The sequence below is a fragment of the Astyanax mexicanus genome, chromosome 22 (assembly GCF_023375975.1).
Source record: "Astyanax mexicanus isolate ESR-SI-001 chromosome 22, AstMex3_surface, whole genome shotgun sequence".
Lineage (NCBI taxonomy): Eukaryota > Metazoa > Chordata > Actinopteri > Characiformes > Acestrorhamphidae > Astyanax > Astyanax mexicanus.
The window spans coordinates 10,751,727-10,778,083 of record NC_064429.1 but is presented as its reverse complement, the minus strand read 5'-3'; the positions used below and the strand labels follow the sequence as shown (position 1 = coordinate 10,778,083).

Here is a 26,357-nt window from a genome sequence, read left to right as displayed (position 1 = left end):
GAGGATTTAGGGCCCATATCTTACACCTCGCCAACAGCCTATTTCCTGGTTTAAACAGCAGCAGATCTTCTGAATATATGTACACTGATGGGCGTGGTGTTCTGGAAATGAGGTGTGTTCAGGTACATTTCTGGAGTTTTGCTTGTTTATCCTGGTAACAGAAAACAGAGGAGCTCCATTGACTTATTAAAACCCTGACAACAGTCAACAGTCAGACGTTCATCATTATCTTGTCAACACTTTACACACACAGCAGCACAAACCCAACTTTTACATCAACAATAAACAGAATAGTAAATAAAATAACATTGCTGTTCCCATAAATGAGCTGCTGGAGCTCCTTCACAGCGTCAACCAGCTGCTCAGTTTCCTCTGCTGAGAAGAGTTTGTTGAACACGTCCAGGTAGCTGCACCGTTAAAATAGCAATCCACCAAAGTCAGAGCTCACCTGATCTACTCTTAAAGCGAACGATGAGCAAGAGACACTCTGATTAACCACACCCATGATTATGAACTAGCCGCGCATGGTGTACTTTTCTCGACGTTACGATAGCAAAAATAGAACCGTTTTTAATTTTGTGACTAATCAGTGTATAGGCTAACATTAGCATCAATTACTGTATGTAATGTGGAACCGTCTACATTACACTTTAATTTTAAGACTGTAAACATGATATAACTGTGTGTGTGTGTGTGTGTGTGTGTGTTTGTGTGTGTGTGTGTGTGTGTGTGTGGTCAGTGCTCAGTGCTCAGGGTCTTCAGGCTAAAGACCGGACCGGCTCCAGTGACCCGTATGTGACGGTTCAGGTGGGAAAGACCAAGAAGAGAACCAAGACCATCTACGGGAACCTCAACCCAGTCTGGGAGGAGACTTTCAACTTGTGAGTTTATAGAGCATTATAGAGCGCCCCTACACTTCCTCTAGTGTATTACAGTCTGTCAGAATGAGCGTGTGGATCATATGAGCATTATAGAGCATTATAGAGTTAATTTCCTCACTGTTAAAATGGTTTAATTCTGATTTCAGCAGGTAGAAAGGTTAAGTTGAGGTGTTCTCAGAGTGAAACTGCAGTTCTAACCCGGATTATATAAGCGTGCCGGGGCAATCTCAGCCCTGCTGTTTCTGCTCGCTCTGATTGAAGTGTTTTCAATAGCTTTTTCCATCAGTCCAGGTCAAACACGGCCGCCGGCTGTTGTTGACCACCTGCAGAAACGCCTCAATAATAAACACTTCACCAAATCCTGCTCTTCATTCCTGTTTCATTTCTGCTGCTCTTTCTCTGTATATAACAATCTGACTTTATACATAATTACAAAATTATTAACCTCCTAAAATGCATTGTCCTGTATACAGGCAACAGGTGTAGGTGATAAAAAAAAACCTTTTCTCTGCAGTAAAATAACTTATTTACATTCTGAAAATTTGAGGGCTCTGAAATATGGAGTCACATCAATGTCAAAAGTCGGGGAGTGAAAAAATACAAGGTGAAATAAATTAACCAGCGTGTTTTAACCTTTTGTGTGTGTAAATGAACTTCTCGTGAGCGTAAATATGAAACTCACAAACAAAAAAAGGTTATTGTGTGCGCGCTGAACAGAATATCTCTCTCAAATTTCATTTTTCTCCTCTTGAGTGTTTATTTTTCTTTCTTGAATTCACAGTTCTCCTCGCGCACTGTGTGAATTACCTGCAGCTTTTGTTTTTGCTCGACTGAGTGTTATGAAAGGGGTGGTTTTGACAGTTTGGGGGCGGGGCCAGGGTCACCTCCCTCAGCGAACGCTATTGGCTGATATCTCCAGGGTTTGTGATGGACCCAGGAGAGAGATATTCTGTTCAGCGTACACGATTCCCTTTTTTTTGTGCTTGTGAGTTTCACATTTGTGCTCGCGAGAAGTTAATTTACACACATAAAATTTTAAAACACACTGGTTCATTTTTTTCACCTGGTATTTTTGTGACTGTAATTTTGTGGTATTGATGTGACGCCATACTGAAATCTCCTTCAGGACTTTTGGAGAAGCTCCTGTTTTCTCTCTACTCCACTTAATAATAATTCCAGATCAGTAACAATCAATCAGGAATTAAACCCAAATTCTGCAGGTTTGAAAATAAAGGTGTAAAAACTAGACAAACATAACGAAACTGAAGGTTTGGAGATCATTAACTGTTTGATTTGATTTGTATTCATGAAAATACGGATTTAAAAATAAAGTTCACGAAAGAGCAAATTTTATGATTTTATTCATTATATTTTGATTATTATTATTATCCGATAAAAAATATATATATTTTTTATATTTTCTATTCCAGTTATAATTATGCTTTTCATGAAACATGAAAGCTTTTTATGTAATGCATAGGTCAGGGTTTTGCAGGCAAGGAGAGGTGGAGGAGGACGTAAGTGCAGGTAAAAGAGGATATTTATTAAATAGATAAACCAATAAACAAAGAAACAAACCAGGAGCTAAGAAATCGGGCTATAAATGAGATAAACGCAGAAACGACAAAACAACAGGGGTTAGAGCAAAGACCGACAAACACAGACTGAAACACCAGGGCTATATACACACAGGAAACATACACACGAAACTACGAACACCTGGGGAAACAGGTAACGAGGGGGCAGAGCTACAAATTAGACATGTGAATGGAAAATTACTGGGGAGCACACGAGGAGACCAAAAACACAGGGAAGTCTGTTATTAAAATAATTATCTTCAGTATTAATAAAAAACAATAATAATACTATTTAATCCTAACTGTCTTCTCTCTCTGTGTTGTCTCCAGTGAGTGCCATAACTCATCGGATCGTATAAAGGTGCGGGTTTGGGATGAGGATGATGATATAAAGTCGAGAGTGAAGCAGAGGCTGAAGAGGGAATCGGACGATTTTCTGGGTCAGAGCATCATCGAGGTCCGAACCCTCAGCGGAGAGATGGACGTCTGGTACAACCTCGGTGTGTGCTCCACTGACTGAATAAAACCCTGACAACAGTCAACATTCAGACGTTCATTGCTACCTTGGCAACATTTGTTACACACATATAAACACACACAAGCACAAACCCAACTTCTACATCAACAATAAACAGAATAGTAAATAAAATAACATTGCTGTTCCCGTAAATGAGCTGCTGGAGCTCCTTCACAGCGTCAACCAGCAGCTCAGTTTCCTCTGCTGAGAAGAGTTTGTTGGACACGTCCAGGTAGCTGCACCGTTAAAATAGCAATCCACCAAAGACAGAGCTCACCTGATCTACTCTTAAAGAGAATGATGAGCAAGAGCCACTCTTATTGGTTTATTATTTCACGTCACGCCCAAAATGAACCACACCCATGATTAATTAAGAGAATTAGTACGACTTTTGCACATTCCGAGCTGCACAAGGTGTACTTTTCCTGTCGTTATGATAGCAAAGACACACAAAGATTTTCAAAGAAATAATGTTGTATAATTGAGTATCGCTAAACTTGTGTTTACATTAAGAATCAGTTTCTGAATGTGTGCGTGTGTGTGTGTGTGTGTGTTCACAGAGAAGCGCACGGATAAGTCCGCTGTATCTGGAGCTCTCAGGCTGCAGATCAGTGTGGAGATTAAAGGAGAAGAAAAAGTGGCTCCATATCACGTACAGTACACCTGCCTACACGAGGTACACACACACTGTTTTTATTAATAAAAATGCCTTTAATTTATCATATTATATATTATATATGTGTATAGTATTGTTTTCATGCTAAAACATTGATCTTTTTTTTTACATTATAGGAGAAGGAAAATAACCTTCTTAAGTTAAATTAAATTGAAAGTCAATGTAAAAGATTTTATTTTTTATTTAAGTGTTTTTGGACCATTTCTATCAATCCAGTCACAGTGTGAATAATGTCTGCCAGATTCATATTATGTCAAAAAGTAAAAGAACTGCAGTGAAGGATGGAGGTACACGTTTTTTGTGACAATGTGCTGTGTATATAAATATATATATATATATATATATATATATATATATATATATATATATATATATATATATATATATATATATATATATATATATATATATATAAATATATTCTGTGAGAGTGAAATATATGTTAGTTGTTCTCTGGTTTTCGGGACATTTTTACACATTAAAGAGAACTCCCACACACCCTTATTCAGAGCTATATCTGTATACTATATATTGGCACCTCTCTCTGTCTCTCTGTATATCTGTCTCTCTCTCTATGACTCTCTCTCTCTCTCTCTGTGTAGAATGTCTTCCACTATCTGATAGATGTTGATGGGATGGTGAAGCTGCCGGTTGCCCGTGGCGACGATGCCTGGAAGGTGTATTTTGATGAAGCTGAGCAGGAGATTGTGGATGAGTTTGCTATGCGTTATGGCATAGAGTCCATCTACCAGGCCATGACGTAAGGACTGTGTGTGTGTGTGTGTTAATTTTTACAATGGTAAGGTCCATGTAAAAGATGTGTGTGTAGGCCCTTTCTGACTGCATAAAATATACACACTTAATTAGGCTACTGGAGATTAGTGCACTAAAGTTTAGTACACTCCAGTTTAGTGCACTAGGAATTACGTTTACTACAGTGGAGATAAGTGCACTAAAGTATTATACACTGAGTGTAGTTTAGTACAGTCAAGTTTAGTGCACTGGAAGTTAGCTCACTAGAGCTTAGTACCCTAAAGTGTACTACAGTGGAGATTAGTACGCTATAGATTAGTGCACTGAAGTATTAAACACTGGAGTGGAGTTTAGTGCACTGAAGTTCACTAGTTTACTATAGTGAACAGTGTTCTTCAGTTGTTAAACATTTCAACCTTAAATCAGAGATTAGACCCTCGCTTTTAATTTAGAGGGGAAATAAACTGTTCATGTCACCAGCGTTAAAGCAGTAAGCACTTAAAAGCCTCTCGCTCTGTGTGTGTGTGTGTTTGTGTCAGTAAGTGTGTGTGTGTGTGTGTGTGTCAGTAAGTGTGTGTGTGCAGAGTGTACCGGGTGTTTAGTCTCTTTAGAGAGGGGCTTCTTTTCACTGAACTGCTGAACTATTGAGCTCATTACCACCTTTTTATTGCATAAATGAATAATAAATTGATCTGATCTGACTTTTTCTTTGTGTGTGTGTGTGTGTGTGAATGTGTGTTTGTCAGTGTGTGTAAGTGTGTGTGTGAGTGTGTGTGTATCTCTGTCCTTTATGGGAATAAACTGGTATAATAAAGATTATATTAAATGTTGGGGTGTTTAGAATATAGAAATGTATAGCCACAGTAGCTGAAGTCTCTCTCACTCTCTGTATCTCTCTCTCTCTCTTTCTCTCTCTCTGTCTCTCTCTGTCTCTCTCTCTCTCTGTCTGTCTCTCTCTCTCTCTCTCTCTCTCTCTCTCTCTGTCTGTAGGCACTTTGCGTGTCTCTCGTCTAAGTACATGCTCTCTGGAGTTCCCGCGGTGATGAGCACTCTGCTGGCCAATATTAACGCTTTCTTCGCCCACCCGACCTCAGCCACCAGCGTCTCCGCCAGCGACCGCTTCGCCGCCTCCAACTTCGGGGTAAAAAACACCACACACATCTTTTTCTTATATTAAAAAAATACAAGATACTTATAATAATGCACTCCATATATCTCCATATAATCAGAATTAAAGTAAAATAAATGATACTGGACAGATATAATCTGTCTCTAGTAGATATAGAATGGGAAATGAGAACATGAGAATGAGAATTTTTCTTTCGTTAAAAACAGTAAAAAAGTAGAATGCTGATGTGATAATTAGGGATGGAACCATATTTCAGGGTATAATATCGTTCACCATAGTCAAAAATGTTGACGATATAATCGCGTACGATACGATAGGGCACACGCCTAGTTGCCAAGATAGCAATGAACGTAGCACCATCGCAGCTCACACAAAAAGAGTTCAGTCAAGGTTCAACTTTCCATCCCAATGAGTCACCAAAAAAAAAGATCTCATGCTCCCTGAATCACTCTTTCACAATTCCAGCACCATGAATCATCATTCATCATTCATCCCTCTAGCTTATTGCAGAGTATTTATTTGAGTATTGTGTGGAAATTAGCTTCCACTAGACCTTAACAAACTAACATTTTGTAGACTCTGCTTTAGTAAAAGTCCACAGTGTCAGTGTTTCCTGTTCAGTAAAGATCTGAGAGAGAGAGTGGTGATGCAGTTGTTGCTCTATGAAGAACATCAATGTTGTGCTGCGACTTTTTGAAAACTCACTTTACAAAAAAACTGTCTGATCTGATTAATCTACACAGCAGTTACAGTGCAGAGCCGTGGGCAGAGTGTGTGTGTGTGAGAGTGTGTGTGTGTGTAACCTTGTGAGGGTCTGTGTTGTTTTATCCTGGTTGTGAGCGCTGTCTGTCTCAGAGGAAGTGATGTAATGTGTAGTATTGTGTCTCAGAGGGACGACCCTGATCTGCTGATCCTCCTACACCCAGACTCAGCTTCACACAGCAGCTCTTTCTCCTCCTGACTCTCTGAGATCTCTGAGCGCTCGGATCCTGAGTTCTGACAGGACTGATGCTCAGTGTGTGATTCAGGTCGGCTCAGGGTCACTGCACTTTTCATTTGTAGACACCGTTTACTCCAGGCTCCATGTTTCCCCTGGAGATTATACACTTGGGGTTCTATCTTACCTCTTACTATTTTACACCCACACCAACCAACACTGTATATTCACTCCTTCCTCCTGCCTGGTTTAAATAGCAGCAGTGCTTCTGCTGCTATTTATCTACACTGTTTTCAGGTACATTTCTGGCGTATTGCTTTCTTGACAATGGAAAACACAGGTGCGCCACTGACTGATTTGAACCCTGACAACAGGTTTAGGGTTAGATGGTTATTAACAGGATTGTCCTGCTATATCTGATCGTCTTGTTACAGAGAGAACGCTTCATCAGGCTGCTGGATCAGCTCCATAACTCCCTGCGGATTGACCTCTCCACCTACAGAGTGAGTCTCACTGATCACACGGACTGAGATCCTGAGATATCAGACTGTAATCAGATCAGTATAGAGTATTAATGCTGCTGTTTCTCTCAGAATAACTTCCCAGCCAGCAGTAAACCCCGCCTCTCTGATCTGAAATCCACCGTGGACCTGCTGACCAGCATCGCCTTCTTCAGGATGAAGGTAACAAACACTCATCTCACATTTAACGCTAGATTGCATTTCTAAACATGTTTTTCCATTTTTTTTAACATTATAAATAAGTTAAATTGCCTAAACGTATTTTTTAACAGAAAAAATAAAAATAACAATTACAAAACTACCAGTTAAAAATATTTATTGACCACTTTTTAAATTATTAATATCCCACAATACATCCCAACAAAGCACATTACATTTACCTCAGCTTTTCTAACCATACATTTATTTCAGCAGTGCTATTATAATCAAAAAATGTATCTAAGCAGTGCTGTTTTAGTCATATATTTACCTTGGCCATGCTATTCTAATCATATATTTACTTTAGTAGTACTATTCTAATCATACATTTACCTCAGTAGTGCTATTTTAATTCTACATTTACTTTAGTAGTACTATTCTAATCATACATTTACCTCAGCAGTGCTATTCTATTCCTACATTTACTTTAGTAGTACTATTCTAATCATACATTTACATCAGCAGTGCTATTCTAATCATACATTTACTTTAGCAGTACTATTCTAATCATACATTTATATCAGCACTGCTGTTCTAATCACAAATTTAACTTAGCAGTGGTGTTCAAATCACATATTTACCTCAGTAGTACTATTCTAATCATACATTTACCCTAGCAGTGCTTTTCTAATCACACCTTCACCTCAGCAGTGCTTTTCTAATAATACGTTGACCTCAAGCAGTGCTTTTCTAATAATACCTTCACCTCAGCAATACTTTTCTAATAATACATTGACTTCAGCAGTGCTATTTTAATCATATATGTTTACCTTAGCAGTGCTATTTTAATCATATATATTTACCTTAGCAGTGCTTGATGAATCATACCTTCACATCAGCAATGCTTTTCTAATAATACACTGACTTCAGCATTGATATTTTAATCAGAAATCTACCTCAGCATTGATATTTTAATCATACGTTTATTTTAGCAGTGCTATTATAATCATATATTTACTTTAGCAGAGCTATTCTAATCATACATTTACCTCAGCAGTAATATTCTTTTAATTTTATTAATTGTGTGCTGCCCCCTGTGTTCAGGTGCAGGAACTGCAGGCTCCTCCTCGTGCGGCGCACGTGGTGAGGGACTGTGTGAAGGCCTGCCTCAACTCCACGTACGAGTACATCTTCAACAACTGCCAGGAGCTCTACAGCAGGCAGTTCACCCCCGCCGTGGAAGCCGTGAGTTCACAATAGCAGAGTTCACACTCGTTTATTTTAACGATTCATCAGATTCAGCTTATTAAAACTTCATCAGTGAACTCTCTGTCCCTTTCTTTTACTGTCTCTGTTTCACAGGAAAAGCCAAAGGAAAAAAAGGAGGGAGAGGAAGGAGAAGAAGGAGAAGAAGGAGAGGGGGAGGAAGAGAAGGCCAAGGAGGAGGAGAGCGCTCCTCCGGAGGAGGCGGGGCCAAGCTTCAACAACCTGGACTTCTGGCCCAAACTTATCACACTCATAGTGTCCATCATAGAGGAGGATAAACTCGCATACACACCTATTATAAACCAGTGAGTACACACACTTACACACACACACACAGACACACAGACTCACACACACAGACTCACAAGCACTATTGTAGTGATGTATAGGCGAGCTGTCATCCGTCTTCACTATCGTAACGTTAGGAAAAGTACACTTTGAGCGCCTCAAAATAAACAAATTCTCTTAATGAATTATGGGTGTGGTTAATTTTTGCTGTAACATGAAATAAACCAATCAGAGTGTCTCTTGCTCATCATTCTAGAATTTCCCCTCGGGGATCAATAAAGTATCTATCTATCTATCTATCTCTCTATCTTCTCTTTAAGAGTAGATCAGGTGAGCTCAGACTTTGGTGGATTGCTATTGTAACGGTGCAGCTACCTGGACGTGTTCAACAAACTCTTCTCAGCAGAGGAAACTGAGCTGCTGGTTGACGCTGTGAAGGAGCTCCAGCAGCTCATTTACGGGAACAGCAATGTTATTTTAATTTACTATTCTGTTTATTGTTGATGTAAAAGTTAGGTTTGTGCTGCCGTGTGTTCATGTGTGTGTAATAAGTGGGGGTGTACGCTCGGCTCGGCACGGTGCCTGTGTTACCGAGATAGCGATGAACGTCTGACTGTTGGCGTCTGTCTAGGTTGTATTCAGTCAGTGGAGCTCCTGTGTTTTCTGTTACCAAGATAAACAAGCAAAACTCCAGAAATGTACCTGAACACACCTCATTTCCAGAACACCACGCCCATCAGTGTAGATATATTCTTTAAATGTGCACTTGTTGTAAATGTTAGAGTTTAACCCGTGTGTGTGTGTGTGTGTGTGTGTAGGTTCTCTCAGGAGCTGAATGTGGGGAAGGTCAGTGCGGAGGTCATGTGGACGCTGTTTGCTCAGGATATGAAGTACGCTATGGAAGGTACTGAAGAGAAGAGAGAGTGTGTTTATATGAATGGAAAATGTGTTTTGAGCAGCTCTTTCCAACTGTTTGGATCTGTTTCATAATATTCACCCATCTGTCTGTCCCTCCATATCCCCTCTTTCTTTCTCTCTCTCTTTTTATCACTCTCTATCTCCTACTTTATCACTCTCTCTCTCTCTCTCTCTTAGTGCTTGACTGTGTTGATCGTAGACGTTGGAAGAACGGTAACATATCATACGGTCGTTTGGGGTCACAGCAGAGTGAGGCTAAACTAAACAAATGAATGGATGGGAATGTGTTTAAATTACAGAATTATATTAATATATATTATATAATCTTATTCTCTCTTTCTTTGCCAGTAAGTTTGTTTATTCATTTTCAGTAAATCATTTATTTGTTCCATAAGTGAATTCTAAGTGGATCCTTCTGTTAAACGAGAGGCCTGGTATTGCTAGCTTGCAGGCTAACAGGCTATATTTTGTAATATTTATTAAAAATAATACAAATATACAAAAATACAAATATTACAAATATATGTAGGACAAAAAGTCCTACAAGCCGAAAAGTCATAAAATAAAGTGTAGACGTCTTGTTAAACCCAGTGTAGGGGGTGATTGTCAATTTACTAATCTGTTAGCTTACTTAAGACTGAACCTGTAGCACTATTATAGCATTTGGACCTTTCACGCGATACTTATCATTTTAATTTAAGGCCATGTAATCCTGTGTGAGCTAAATGCCTCTTTATAAAGCAGTGTTTGATGTAAAACCTTAAGAGCAACTGTTTAACTAATTATAGTACAGGTTAAAATAGCATGTGGAGTATTAGGGTAATTAGGGTATGTTTTGATTATTTTTTTAACAACCTAGGTATTTAATAATTTTGTGTACTGTTACTCATCTAAAATCAAACATATATTATTTATATGTCAACATATAATATTGCTTTTATAAGAAAATGTATTTCTCTATTGGCATTATACTCGTCATGCTATGGCGCCCCCTGGAGCTGAGAATGTTAAGGCTTTATTTAATGGTGGCAGCTTGGAGGATCTGGGTATTAAACCCACGACCCTGTGATCAATAAACATGAGCATTAACCACTGATCCACCACTGATCCGATAAGCATAGTGATCAGTAAAATCCTCCAGCAAAAGATATTTAATTCTTTTATTCATCCATTAATTTCTTTATACCTCACTCTGTTATTACAGTATAATGAGCAGCACCGTAGTTCTAGAAAGCTGTAGGAGTAGTCGAAGTAGTTTGCTTTTCCTGGCCACTTTATCAGAAACCCCTTTCGAGTAGCTCCACCCTGCTGTTGTACATTAGGATTAAGAGACCGTAGATCATCTAAAGATTTTAGATCTTCAGTGGTCGTCCGTTTTTGACCACAGATCCCTGGTGTTTAGTTTTAGCAGTAAAGCAGAAGCAGCTTTTGGCTTCCAGTGTTTTCTGCTGTTTCCTCTGTTGCTGGAGTTTCTTTCATTATTTCTTCTCATTCTCTTCTCATCTTCTCTGCTATTTTTCTTTTACCATTATTATCTTGTCTGTCACCACAGCCCCTCCCACATTCCATATCCGCAGGCTTCAGTTTTATGCTGGTAAGCAGTGTGTGTGTGTGTGTGTGAGTGTAAAAGTGTATGTTGGTTGAGTTTGAGATACAACTCCGGGGCTGGAAACCCTGGATCTGATGATGATGTTCTTTTCTTATTTGGAACACAAAGCTTACTTCAGGTTCAGTCCTCAGAGATGCCACAGCCATACATCAGTGTAACTGTGGATTATCCTCACAACTGGGATTACCCTTCCTCCAGGGCTATGCGATACTGTAAAAAAAATAATAATAATAAAAATAAATAAATAAATATATATATATATATATATATATATATATATATATAGGCGATTCTCAATTACGATTTTTAGTTCTTACATAACTTCAGTTTTTCAATTTTGAAAAAAGACAACCATTTAAAATGATGTGCAAGCTATTTTTATCCTTTACATTTCTTTCAAAATACCGTATTTTTCGCACTATAAGGCACACCGGATAGCTAAGTTAAGTAAAGCTAAGCTAAAGTAAAGTAAACGGCGAAAGAGCTAACGCTTAGCGCAGTTAGCGGCTAATGCTAATGCTGCTCCAGCAGTGCTAGCTGGGGTTAGCAGCAGGCTTAGTCTGTGGGCAATGCTATCCAGCAGAGCTGTCTGTTAGCTGATGTTGAGTAAATAGCATTTAGTGTTTTTCTCCAAGCGTGTTGAGCTTCAGTTTGTCTCAGAGGAAGACAGTAATAGCCTTCACCCTTCCAGCACTGTGCTGTTAGCATTATAGGATAAGGATGCATCGTAGCTATGGTTTAAACGGTATACTAATTGTAGTAATTGTACTAATTATAGTACTTGTTTGTTTGTTTGTTTGTTTGTTTGTTTGTGTAGAACATGAGAAGCACAGGCTGTGTAAGAGTGCGGACTACATGAACCTTCATTTTAAAGTGAAGTGGCTCTACAATGAATACGTTAAAGACCTGCCGACCTTCTCTGACACTGTGCCAGAGTATCCAGCGTAAGTATCAGTACACCCACACACTCGTACACCCACACACACTCATTTACACACATACACACACACACACACTCTTTCTCAGCCCCACTGAGGCTGGAAGATTCAATTCTGGACTTCCAGAAACAAGAATTTATTTTGCAGAAATCTTATCAAATCTTATCCACACTGGTTCATGTAAAGTTTAGGTTTACAGCATTTCTGAGATGCTCTATAGCCAATAGAAAAGCAGTAGGTGTGTTTAATACATAAACACACACCAGGGACAGGATCATGAGCCCACTCACACCTTACAGGACTTAAAGAATCTGCTGTATCGTTAGTCTTGGTGTCGTATATAACGGGTCAGAGCTGCCGGTAGATGCAGGACCTAGTTTATGTTAATATACTGTAATGGTTTGGCTACAGCTGAAGTTTATTATACAGTAAATGTGCAGTAAACAGTTATTGGTAACACTTAAAGGACCTCATTTTATCGATCGATATATGAACAACAGCACAGTTTGATTTAGGGTGTGTCAGAGTGTTTTTGCTATCGTAACGATGGGGAAAGTACACCTTGTGCAGCTCAAAATACATAAAATGTATGTACTAATTCTCTTATTAATGTGAAATAAACCAATCAACGTGTCACTTTCCATTCTCTTTAGGAGCCAGATGCGCTCTGACTTTGGCAGATTGCTATTTTTTTGCAATTTAGCAATTTTATTCGTGTGTAATACGTGGGGGTGTACGTGCGGCGCCGCTGCGTTGCCAAGATAGTGATGAACGTATGACTGGTGACTGTTGTCAGGGTTTTAATCAGTCAGTGGAGCTCCTGTGTTTTCTGTTACCAAGATAAACAAGATAAAACTCCAGAAATGTACCTGAACACACCTCATTTCCAGAACACCACGCCCATCAGTGTAGATATATTCAGAAGCTCTGCTGCTGTTTAAACCAGACAGGAGGAAGGAGTGAAAATAGAATATTGGTGGTGTGTAAGATAGCAATGAGCATTGTGACGCACCTTTTAGCAGGGTGTAAGATTTCTCTCTCTCACTCTCTCTCTGTAGGTGGTTCCTGCAGTTTGTTCTGCAGTGGTTGGCTGAGAATGAGGAGGTTTCCATGGAGTTCATGCACGGAGCTCTGGAGAGGGATAAGCGAGAAGGGGTACACACTCACACACACACACTGAGACACACACACACACACTGAGACACACACACTCACACACACACACACACACACACATTAAAATTTGTGTGATTTATTTAAAAAAGATTATATAAATGTATTTATAGCCTCTTAAATCTAAAGAAACATGTTTAAATACCGTTTCTGAGAGCTGACTCTTTACTGCTGTGTTTTAAATAATCCTGATTAAGTTCTAGAGTGTTCTAATGAATCTAGAACCCATGCATTAACTGCTCCCCTCTGTCTTTAACCCCTCCACAGTTCCAGCCCACCTCAGAGCACGCCCTGTTCTCCAGCTCAGTGGTGGATATCTTCACTCAGCTCAACCAGAGCTTCGAGATCATCAAGAAGCTGGACTGCCCCGACCCGGCCGTGGTGGCTCAGTACAACCGGCGATTCGCCAGGGTAACCACCCACTGCACACTTACCAACCACCCAGTACACACACACACTCACCAAATCAGCTTTCACACTGAATCAGTTTGTCTGATTTTGCTATTTATAGGTTTATGTTTGAGTAAAATGAACATTGTTGTTTTATTCTATAAACTACAGACAACATTTCTCCCAAATTCCAAATAAAAATATCATCATTTAGAGCATTTATTTACAGAAAATGAGAAATGACTGAAATAACAAAAGACCTCAAATAATGCAAAGAAAACAAGTTCATATTCATAAAGTTTTAAGAGTTGAGAAATCAATATTTGGTGGAATAACCTTGTTTTTAATCACAGATTTTTATGCATCTTGGCATCATGTTCTCCTCCACCAGTCTTACACACTGCTTTTGGATAACTTTATGCTGCTTTACGCCTGGTGTAAAAAATTCAAGCAGTTCAGTTTGGTGGTTTGATGGTTTGTGATCATCCATCTTCCTCTTGATTATATTCCAGAGATTTTTAATTTGGTAAAATCAAAGAATCTCATAAATATTGAGATATAAGTTTTATTCTTTCTCCTTATTTCACTGTGTTCTATTCCTCACTCTTGTTAGGGGTGTGCTATATCATATTGTACACTATAAACACAAGTACTTTTTTTTCCATTTCACTGCCTTCATCAGAATCGTGTGTCGGTTCACTGTTAATAGCTATTTGTAATTATGGTTGAGTGTGAATTATGTTATATTTACCTGCAGATTAATGAGTAATATATCTGATACAGCAGTAGGGAGTTACAGAGTGCTGCTGGGAGATTTGCCTGCTGTGTTTAACAGCAACGCGCTGCAGAAACGACTCCCTAAATATTTAAGTAGCTGTAGTTATAGAGTCAGGACTGAATATATGATCTTATTATCCGTAACCTGCGTCCGGGGAACGCCTCCACCGCACTTCCTGTTTATTATCCTGCTGTTTCTCTCACTCTTCAGTCTTTATTCACCCTCTCAGACTGTAACAGCACCGAATAACACAGCTAAACTCCTGTAAATCAGGATTCAGAACATGGGGTTACTGTTTCTCCTACAGAGAGCTAATATAGTTTATGGGCCAATCAGAACTAGAGGAACATTAGTGAGAGGAAACGAGTGGTGATGTTGTTTTCTGTTTCTTATATTTGGATTTATTTCTTAAATAACTTTAAATAGAGATGGACTGATCAGAGTTAGGAGCATAGATTCTAATTAGCTACACTATACTGTTAAAAGTATTCAGACAACCATACAAATCACTGAATTCAGGTGTTCAATTACTTCCTAAATCAAATCTGCTTCTACTAATATTAGTGAAAGAATGTGTCTCTCTCAGGAGCTCTATTAATTCCAGCGAGGTACCATGAAAAGATGCAGCATCTGGGTTTAGCGGTTGCCAGAATAACGGTACTTTTCTGACTAAGTGTAAAGTTTGGTAGAGGGGGGATAATTATTATGGAGTGGGGCTGTTTGTCAGAAGTTAAGTAGGGGTGCAGGAAAAAATTGATCCGAGCTCAAATCGCTATTCTTACATTGAACGATTCAGAATCGATTCTCATTTTAAAAAAATCTATTTTTTTGGGTGAAGTAAGTGAGCTCCGTGGTACAGTTAAAAAGCTCTGTGCGACAGTAGATGAGCTCTGCGCGAAAGTAGGTAAGCTCCGCGATAAAAAAAGTTGCAAAAAGATTTATTACAGTAAGGAACCTAAGTTTATTGTTTTAAATAAATGTTCTATTTGTTTAAATTGTCCTTTCATCTTTTTATCTTCTCACATAATTTAAACAAAATTTATAGCCATTTAAATTGTAAAATCGTTCCAGAATATAAAATCGTTTTTGAATCGAATCGTGACCCCTAGTTAAGTTAAGTTAAGTTAAGCTCCGCCCTTTACATTTCTTGCTTTCAATTTTGCAGGAACAATTTAGGAACAGCCAATTCCTGTTCCAACATTTACCTCTTCATTTGATTATAGCGCCACCACATGGAGCAATGAAGCAGTAACTGAGTAGGTCTAATTGGGAGGCAAATCTTAGGGAGTTTGCAATATCTGTATTTTGTTCCACGAGTAGTCTAAACTTGTGTCAATTACTAATTAGTTGAGGCATTATTTAACAATTTAACAGTGTTTATTACTGTTTTAAATTCTGTTATATGTAACATTTATCAGTACATTATTGCATAACATATTATTGTGATATTCCAACATATATGTGATATTTTCTTACACCTGTAAATGTAAATGTAAGTTTTTTACTAGAAAGCAGCAGTAAAGGTAAAGAGTCTGTGGAGCTGCTGAGGGACGTGTTTGGGTTTATTATGTCTGGGTTTCTGTCTGCAGGTCTCTGCTCAGCTCTTACTGTTTATTATTCAGATTTATTTCCTTCTCTCCAGAGTTTCTCTCTGCATGTGGTTTGTTTGTTCCTCCACCGGGTAACTTCTGTTTGAAAGTTGTTCTCTTATTCTGTTTTTCTCTCTCTCTCTCTCTCTCTCTCTCTCTCTCTCGTTCTATTTCTCTCTCTGTGTATCAGACGATCAGTAAGGTGCTGCTGCAGTACTGCACTATGCTGTCCAAAAGCTTCCCATCCTACTGTGAGAAAGAGAAGATTGTGAGTATCTCTAACTAAACACACACACACACACATATACACATAATATTCTTTTTGTGAATAGTGATGAGGGGAAAGAGAGAGTGCCATCTACTGTACTGCACCCACCTAGAAAGATTAAGGACAATTGTGCTCTCTCAGGGTTCCGGCAGCTGATGGCAAGCTGCATGAATGGGATTGGAACCAGTGATCTCCCGAAATTTTGCAGCAATTTGCAGCAATATTTACTCTCGCTCTCTTCTCTCTCTCTCTCTCTCTCTCTCTCTCTTTTTTAGCCGTGTGTGTTGATGAATAATGTGCAGCAGATGAGGGTGATGCTGGAGAAGATGTTCGAGTTCATGGGAGCCAAACAGGTGAGTGGAGGAGACGACCAGACAAGTATTATACTCTTCTCTTATTATACACTCTCTCTCTCTCTCTCTCTCTCTCTCTCTCTTTTCTTTTCTTTTCTTTTCTTTTCTCTCTCTGTGGGTGAGTCAGGCGTAATGCTGTGCTTTATCCTGAACCTTTAAAGTGTAAAGTCTGCGTCTCGTTTGATCAGATATATGGATTTCTCTCACTAATGGCTCTGTGGAGTGAATGAGAGCTTAATTCTTCATCTTCTGTGATTGTGTGTTGATTAATATTTTATGTGTATTTGTGTGTGTCTATTTGTGTGTGTGTGTGTGTGTGTTTGTAGTTCACTGTTGAGGAGGCGAGGGTAGGTGGAGAGCATGTAATAATATAGCAGACAGAACTTCCTGACCTTCTTTAGCCCTATAGTTCAGCCCCTGTGTTGTGGCCACGCCCCTAAACCATGCCACACCTATTAAAGGTCCCGTATTATATCATAAACGTAATCTCACTTATTGCAACAACACTTTATATATTTATATAGTTTGTATAATAAAGGTGTACTCACACTAGGCACACTATGTCACTCTGTATGTAACCGTGACTGAGATAACCGTGACTTTTGGCGTTTAAGGTAAAAGTATATAAAATACTAGACACACATGTATGATATGGGCCCTTTAATAAAAGCAGATTTTAGTATTAAAAACAAAAAAAGACAACCATGTTCTCCATATGGTTGCATTATAATTCATTACTGTTCACTCTTTACTGTTAATAAAACTGGTTCTATATGGTATTTGAGGATTCCAGTGCTGTATAGACCCTGGTTTTATAATGGCTCTGTATAGAACCAGTTAAAACTGATTTCTTGCACCAATGTGTAAAAGTTTTAACGTTTTGAGAAGTCCTGGTTCTATATAAAGCCACTGCCCCTCTGTGAAAGAAGAGTGCACTGCTGAGAAACCGCTCATATAGACCATACCTTACTAGAATGAGATCCTCTTACCTTTAGATAGCTCTTACTAACTAATACATTTCTGAGTACTAACATATATTCATCATATTTAAGTTTTACCCACAATCCAGTTAAGCTTTATTTTATTTTATTTTATTTATTTATTTATTTTATTAAGGTTTTTAGAGAGGTTTATATTACTGTAGATATAAATATTTAATTTTAGCTAATAAGACTTTATAGTATAGTGATATATTTAATTTTAGCTAGATTGTATGTAACTTTGCCTAAATGTAAACAGTGACATGTACAGTATATATGGAGGTATATACAGTAGCTACTAGGTGTAGTTTTTGCTTTTTAACCGTTAGTATTTCTGAGTATGAGGAGTGATAAAGTTATTAGAGATTAGAGATTTTTTATTAGAGAGAGTTATTTTAATTCATGTTTATGCTTTGGATATTTCTCCCCAAGCTTGAGGATGAGGAGGAGCCTGAAGATATGGATGAAGAGGTTTGTGATGAAAGAGAGAGTGAATGAGTGTGTGAGTGTGTGTGAGAAAAACAGAGAAAAAGAAAGAGCGATAATAAAGGAAACACTTTACAATATGAGTGTAAGAGTGAGAGAGTGTGAGAGAGTGAGTGTAAGAGTGAGAGATAGAGTAAGAGTAAGAGAGTGATAGAGTGAAAGAGAGAGTGAGTGATAAAGTAAGAGTAAGAGTGATAGAGTGAGAGAGAGAGAGTGATTATTAGATTAAGTTTAATAGTGAGAGAGTGAGTGATAGAGTAAGAGTAAGAGAGTGATAGAGTGAGAGAGAGAGTGAGTGATAGATTAAGTGCAAGAGAGAGAGTGATAGAGTGAGAGAGAGAGTGAGTGATAGATTAAGTGTAAGAGTGAGAGAGAGAGAGTATAAGAGTGACAGAGTGTAAGAGTAAGTGAGAAAGAGAGTGAGTGAGAGTGAGAGAGAGTGATAGAGAGACAGAGTGTAAGAGTAAGTGAGAAAGAGAGAGAGTGAGTGAGAGAGTGAGAGGAAGAGAGTGATAGAGTGAGAGAGAGAGAAGATTAAGTGTAAGAGTGAGAGTGATAGAGTGAGAGAGAGAGAGTGAGTGATAGATTAAGTGTAAGAGTGAGAGAGAGTGAGTGTAAGAGTGAGAGAGTAAGAGTGAGTGAGAGTGATAGACTAAGAGTAAGAGAGTGATAGAGTGAGAGAGAGAGAGTGAGAGTGTAAGAGAGAGTGATAGAGTAAGTGTAAGAGTGATAGAGTGTAGAGGAGTGTTGTGTTGCTGTAACTCTGTATCACACTGTTCCTCCTCTTCCTCTTCTTCATCCCCCCCTCAGGCAATATCTGATGATGGGGGCAACGAGGTGTGTATCTAAACTTAGCACTGCAGAGTGTGTGTGTGGGAGTGTGTGTGTGTGTGTGGGAGTGTGTTGCTGCAGTACACACTGTGCTGCACTGTCTCTAGAACAGTGTGTGTGTATTTAAATGAGCAGGACAGTATTATCTCTGATTATTCCGTGTTTATTTTTCATAATTTGTTTGTATTGTGTTTTTTTATATTAATAATTGATGATCAGTCGGACGACTCTGAGGCCAAGGTGAGTTATGTAGAGTAGATAGTCTAACACACATATTCTAAACTTAGTTAATAATTAAACACTATTAGAGCCCGGTTTTAGTGTTTTATACAGGGTTCATACGGTCATGAAAAACCTGGAAAAGTCATGGAATATGAAAATAGCCATTCCCAGGACTGGATAAGTTTGGGAAAAATAGAAATACCCAGAAAGTTTTGGAAAAGTCATAGAAATTTGGTCTACAATCTTTGTGTTTCAGTTTATCGATGGAGAAAATCTATTTTGAGCAACAAGTCCGTCAGCTCAGAGTTAATTCAGTAATTTAACTCTACACAATGGAGCCCTCAGGATCTGACACACATTTTATTATTAAAGATTGTGTGTCAGATTCATTTTAGAGCTAATGTAATCAATTTTGATAATAGTTTTAATATATTTTAAATCATTAAAATTTGTCTTGAAGGCATGCAAAAGTCATGAAAAAGTCATGGAAATGTATTGATTAAAAAGTGTATGAACCCTGTTTATAGGCGAGCCGTTAACTGTGCACCGCGCAGCTTGATTTAGGGCATATCAATGTGTCTTTGCTATCGAAACAACAGGAAAAGTACACCTTGCACGGCTCGAAATGCACACAGTTTTAAGGCCTATAGATTATTTAATGCTCTCCCTGTATAAAATTAATTTCATGTACACCAGTCTGTGTGTGTGTGTGTTTGTGTGTGTGTTCTGTTCTGTGTTCACATGTTTGTGTTTTTGTTTTATTGCATCACCAGTCGGGCTGCTCTGACTCAGAGGGATCAGAGGTAGGACTGATGATAATAATAATAATAATAATAATAATAATAATAATAATAATAATAACAATAAATGTCCTCCGGATTAGTATTGTTGCATAAAACTATAGCAAAGCCAAAACTAGCAAATGCACCGGCAATTATCCATGTTGTATCTATGTAGTTCTGTATCTGCAGGATACTAAATCTTTCAAACATGGTGTAGGTAGATTCGTCTTCATCTTACAGGGAGAGCTAACCAGGATAAAGTCCTGAGCATTGAAGAACAGGCTAAAAGGAGGATAATAATGAAGTAATAATTAAAGAGGTAGTCTCATCATCTACAACTCACAGTGAGAGCTAGCCAGGATAAAGTACAGCTTCCAAACATGGTGTAGGTAGTGTCATCTTTAACTCAAAGTGAGAGCTAACCAGGATAAAGTCCTGAGTATTGAAGAACAGGGTGAAAAGAGGATAATAATAAAGTATGTAGAGAAACAGATACAGAACTACAGTCTGTATTTATTATAATACAACTGTATAATATATAAAGTGTCCTATATGATCAGTGCATAAGAGATTTTGCTTATTTAGCTTTTTTAATGCTTTTTAATGCTTATGCAGCTAGTAATGGAAAACTAGTTGCCACCAATTAGTGTGGTTCTATCTTTCTGGCTTTCTGACACTGTGTGGCTCATTGTTATCTATAAATTTTGATATATATCAGGTTTTTATAGGAAACAGTGGGTCATATGTTGTCAGAAAGCCTGTGAAACTCCAGTGTTGTGCAGAAACGCTGAGTCAGCAGTGTGTTTAGAGGTTTTGAGGTGTTTTTCAGCTCATTAACTGAGTTTTCTCTCATTCTGCTGCTTAATTGATTCTTTAACTGCTGAAAGATAATGGAATTGAGGGTTTCTAATCTTAAACAGCAGCAGAATGGGTTCCGTTAGACTGAACGATCACAGTAAAGAAGCCCATCTGCAGGTCTGAATTTGATTGGAATATAACTCTGGGTGATGCATTGTTGTGTCTGTGGTACGAATTGTCAAAGGACTTCATTAGGAACCTCTACAACTCTCTACATGCTGAGATGTCTGGCATGTTGTGTAGCTTTATCATGTATTTATCATCATTTATTGTGCCTGGTAACCTTTATCTTCCTTCCGAAAAGCATTAAAATGTGACACTTTCCTTCTTGGTCCGACTAAAGTACAACTTTAAAGCATGGTCGAGGTAGTTTCAGCTTTTCTCTCTAGACCTTCAGTAAGTTGTGGTCGGTAAAGTTGCTCTCCTTCTGTTCTGTAGATGGATAATCGAGAGAAAGAGGATGAGGTTGGTCCATCAAAATCTCTGATAAACACTTATTTCCCTCCAGCGGTAGAACTGTGCTGTGTGTGTTGTGTTATTAGAAGCCTGTGATGGGTAGCACTTCAGAATAGAGGGGTGTTATAATGCGTTTATTAAGCCTTCACAAGCTTGGAGCTGAAAACTATCTGACTGTTCATTACTTGAGTATTTAACAGTATGACAGTGTGCACATATAGGCTAATTTACACCTTTTGAGGTGTTTATTATAAAGAATTTAAAAAAATGAACTGCAAGATAACATGTATTGTAACAAAAAAATAAGAGAGAGTAGGAAAACGCATCTAGGTAATACTCAGCGAGGAGCAAAGAAAACTATTTTGGCTATTTATACAGGTGAAAGCAGGTGTGGGAAATGAACAATCAGAAGGCGGGAGAGGCTGAACGCAAAATAAGTTGGCATGTTAATTATGTGATGCTTAATAAAGGTGTAATAAAGACCAAGTTAGCTACTGATCTGATAATGCTTAATAACACCCCCTCTATACTGAAGAGTTCAGTACAGGATCCTGATCTCATCACAGCTCTGTGTTTGTGTCTATGTAAGTTAATTTTCTGTTTCTGTTTGTGTGTTTGTGTTTTGCCCTGTTGTTTCTCAAAAGTGTAAATTAAAACGATAGCACACGCCTCCTCCGACACATGTGAAGTCAGACTCCGCCTCTTTTTGAGCTGCTGCTGATGCTGTAGCATTGCCAAGTAACATCACAGCTCTAACGCTCAGAGGAAAGTGCAGCGACTCGGTTCTGATACATCAGCTCACAGACGCAGCCTTGTGCTGATCCACATCACCCTACTGTACCCACCCAGAGAGAGCAAGACCAGTTGTGCTCTCTCAGGGCTCTGGTAGCTGATGGCAAGCTGACTGGAATTTGAACCAGTGATCTCCTGATTATAGTGGCAGTGTATACAGTGTATGTTTGTTTGTTTGTTTGTTTATATTGGCTACATTCCTTCTCCTGCTCCATATTCCACACTTACCTGCTCCTCAGTAGCATATTAATACTCGACATTACCATCTGCCTGAAAGTGTGTGTGTGTGAGAGAGAGAGAGGTAATTTTGATGCTTCTGTAACCATGACGACCGCTCCCACCAATGGATCTTGACTGTTCTGTGTGTGTTAAGTGGACATCTGTCCTGAACTGACTGTCTGTCTGGATATTATATATAACCTGACATAACAAGGTCAGAGTGAGGTAAAGTGAGGCAAAGCATGATAGAGTGAGGGTAGAGTGAGGTAGAACTTAGTAGAGAAAGGTAGAGCAAGGTAGTGTGAGGTAAGAGTGAGGTAGTTTGAGGTAGTGTGAGGTTGAGTGAGGGTAGTGTGAGGTAGAGCGAGGTAGTGCGAGGTAGTGTGAGGTAGTGTGAGGTTAGAGTGAGGTAGTGTGAGGTAGTGCGAGGTAGTGTGAGGCAGAGTGAAGTAGTGTGAGGTAGAGCGAGGTAGTGTGAGGTTAGAGTGAGGTAGTGTGGGCTTGAGTAGGTAGTGTGAGGTAGAGTTCCAGAATAAACATTCACACTAAGCTACTTCTTATTTTGGGGAAAAATTAGAGCAGCCAAACCAAGAGCTCTGATATTGTTATTTCTTTATTTTATTTATTTATAATTTAGTTTATTTTTCTTTCCCTTCTTTTCTTTCTTATCTCACTCATCCATTTTTGTCTCTGTTATTGCTTATTGTTTCTCACTGTTTTTTTTGTTTGTTTGTTTCTCATTTGCATGTTTTAAAGAACCGCAAACAGAAGGTGGGTGATCCAGAGTTTGATCATCATTATTCTGTAACTAAATTAAAGCATATAAATTTTCTCCATTTCTCAACTCATAAAGCAGCAGGTTTAAAATAATTTTTTTTTTACTGTTTTTATTTTATCTCTATTCTGTATTTCTTTCTGTCTTTATGCTAGACTGGTTCCAAGAAGGAGAAGGTGTGTGTACTTCTGTGGCTTTTTGCGGTGTGTGTGTGTTTGTGTGTTTGTGACAGTGAGAGTTAGTTATGAGATTTAATCCATATTTCAGTGTAAATAAAAATTAATCTACATTTTGAATTCAGCAAACCACAAATACAAAATCAGACTCACAAAGTAGTGAACTATGGGCACAAGGCTGTATGTGTGTGAGTGTGTGTGTTTGTGTATGTGTGTGTGTGTGTATGTATCTGTTTATGTGTGATCTCACTCTGTTTGTCTGTCTGTTGTCTTCACACCAGGCTGAGAAGAGGGACAGGGAGAAGGAGGTGTGTTCTGTTCATCCTGTTCTCTCACACTCGTCTATACAGGGCTCATATCCTCCTTTACTCCCTCCTTTATCAGTACTGACAGAACTTTATTGGTACTGCCTGAACTTTATCGGTACTACCAGAACTTTATCGGTACTGACAGAACTGTATCGCTACTGCCTGAACTTTATCCGTACTGACAGAACTTTATCGGAACTGCCTGAACTTTATCGGTACTACCAGAACTTTATCGGTACTGACAGAACTTTATCAGTACTGACAGAACTTTATCGGAACTGCCTGAACTTTAGCGGTACTATCAGAACTTTATCGGTACTGCCTGAACTTTATCGGTACTATCAGAACTTTATCGGTACTGACAGAACTTTATCGGTACTGCCTGAACTTTCTCGGTACTGCCTGAACTTTATCGGTACTGACAGAACTTTATCGGAACTGCCTGAACTTTATCGGTACTATCAGAACTTAATCGGTACTACCAGAACTTTATCGGTACTGACAGAACTGTATCGGTACTGACAGAACTTTATCGGTACTGACAGAACTGTATCGGTACTGCCTGAACTTTATCGGTACTGCGTGAACTTTATCGGTACTGACAGAACTTTATCGGAACTGCCTGAACTTTATCGGTACTATCAGAACTTTATCGGTACTACCAGAACTTTATCGGTACTGACAGAACTTTATCGGTACTGCCTGAACTTTATCGGAACTGCCTGAACTTTATCGGTACTACCAGAACTTTATCGGTACTACCAGAACTTTATCGGTACTGACGGAACTTTATCAGTACTGCCTGAACTTTATCAGTATTGCCAGAACTTTATCAGTACTGCCTGAACTTTATCAGTACTGCCTGAACTTTATCAGTATTGCCAGAACTTTATCAGTACTGCCAGAACTTTATCAGTACTGCATGCACTTTATCAGTACTGCCAGAACTTTATCAGTACTGCCTGAACTTTATCAGTACTGCCTGAACTTTATCGGTACTGCCTGAACTTTATCAGTACTGCCTGAACTTTATCAGTACTGCCAGAACTTTATCGGTACTGCCAGAACTTTATCGGTACTGCCAGAACTTTATCGGAACTGCCTGAACTTTATCGGTACTGCCTGAACTTTATCAGTACTTCCTGAATTTTATCAGTACTGCCTGAACTTTATCAGTACTGTCAGAACTATTGTGGTATTGGAGAATATATGGAGTCTCTATAAACTACATCAGAATAATGATGTGGCTCTTTAAACCTGTGTGTGAACTTTATTAACGTTTTTTCTGTCTGTTTTGTTGTTTTTGTTCTGAAGGAGGAGAAAGAGATAAAAGAGGTGGGTTAGGCTGTGTGTGTGTGTGTGTGTGTGTGTGTGAAAGAGAGGGTGTGTGTGTTTTGTGTGTGTGTGTGTGAGAGAGAGATGGTATGTGTGTGTGTGTGTTGTGTGTGTGTGTGAGGCAGTTGTAGAGTATGGTCTCATTAGTATGAGCAGTGGAAGCATGAGTAATATGTAATGTGTGTGTGTGTGTGTGTGTAGCAGTGACAGCAGTGTGTGGCCTTTTGGTTTATTGTTTTAGAGTCAGTAGGGACACTTTTAACACACACACACACTTGTCCAAACCTGACAGAAGCACACAGCATTCACACAGATACTGAATCATTACATTATTATTACTAAATAATTAATGATTCATTGCAGAATCATTACAGAATTATAACTGAATCACTACTGAATCATTACAGATTTATAACTGAATCACTACTGAATCAATACGGAATCACTACTGAATCAATACGGAATCACTACTGAATCATTACAGAATTATAACTGAATCACTACTGAATCAATACAGAATCACTATTGAATCATTACAGAATTATTACTAAATAATTAATGATTCATTGCAGAATCACTACAGAATTATTACTGAATCATTACAGAATTATAACTGAATCACTACTGAATCATTACAGATTCATAACTGAATCACTACTGAATCAATACGGAATCACTACTGAATCATTACAGATTTATAACTGAATCACTACTGAATCAATACGGAATCACTACTGAATCATTATAGATTTATAACTGAATCACTACTGAATCAATACGGAATCACTACTAAATCATTACAGAATTATAACTGAATTACTACTGAATCAATACTGAATCACTACTGAACCAATACTGAATCACTATTGAATCATTACAGAATTATTACTAAATAATTAATGATTCATTGCAGAATCACTACAGAATTATTACTGAATCATTGCATAATTATAACTGAATCACTACTGAATCAATACTGAATCATTACAGAATTATTACTAAATAATTAATGATTAATTGCAGAATCATTACAAAATGATTGTTGAATCATTACAGAATCATTACTGTATCATTACTAAATTATTACTAAATCACTACTGAATCATTACTCAATCACTACACACTTATTATTAAATATGTGTAAGTTCTGTTTTAGCGCTTTAGTCGTGTGTAGGTTCTGAAGGTGATGAGTGTGCGTTAGAACATTAGAATAAGTTTGTTTAGAGATAATCAGGTGTTTTATCTTTAGTCTGATTTTATTTATTGTTTTTTTTTTGCTCTTTAGACCAATGAGGAGAGCAAGGTGTGTAATCAGCAAACACACACACACACACACACACACACACACTCAGACTGTTGATCAGTATACAGTGTGTATCTGAATGTGAGTGTGTGTTCATTACTGTGCTCTGTCTCTTTACTCTCACGTTCATCAAAG

General features: G+C 38.3%; 1 protein-coding gene across 1 annotated transcript in view; it reads left to right on the top strand.

Annotated features, from left to right (window-relative positions):
• Positions 1–26,357, top strand: part of LOC111188759 (protein unc-13 homolog B) — a 59,791-nt gene that overhangs the window by 24,921 nt on the left and 8,513 nt on the right. Inside the window, exons 10-24 of the mRNA XM_049470275.1 lie at positions 740–881; positions 2,789–2,958; positions 3,536–3,651; positions 4,254–4,411; positions 5,395–5,545; positions 6,905–6,973; positions 7,064–7,153; positions 8,234–8,374; positions 8,492–8,700; positions 9,502–9,587; positions 12,028–12,154; positions 13,207–13,303; positions 13,589–13,732; positions 16,269–16,346; positions 16,622–16,699. Of these exons, the coding sequence (XP_049326232.1) occupies positions 740–881; positions 2,789–2,958; positions 3,536–3,651; positions 4,254–4,411; positions 5,395–5,545; positions 6,905–6,973; positions 7,064–7,153; positions 8,234–8,374; positions 8,492–8,700; positions 9,502–9,587; positions 12,028–12,154; positions 13,207–13,303; positions 13,589–13,732; positions 16,269–16,346; positions 16,622–16,699 (1,856 nt within the window). The remainder of the gene's footprint in view (positions 1–739; positions 882–2,788; positions 2,959–3,535; positions 3,652–4,253; positions 4,412–5,394; positions 5,546–6,904; positions 6,974–7,063; positions 7,154–8,233; positions 8,375–8,491; positions 8,701–9,501; positions 9,588–12,027; positions 12,155–13,206; positions 13,304–13,588; positions 13,733–16,268; positions 16,347–16,621; positions 16,700–26,357) is intronic.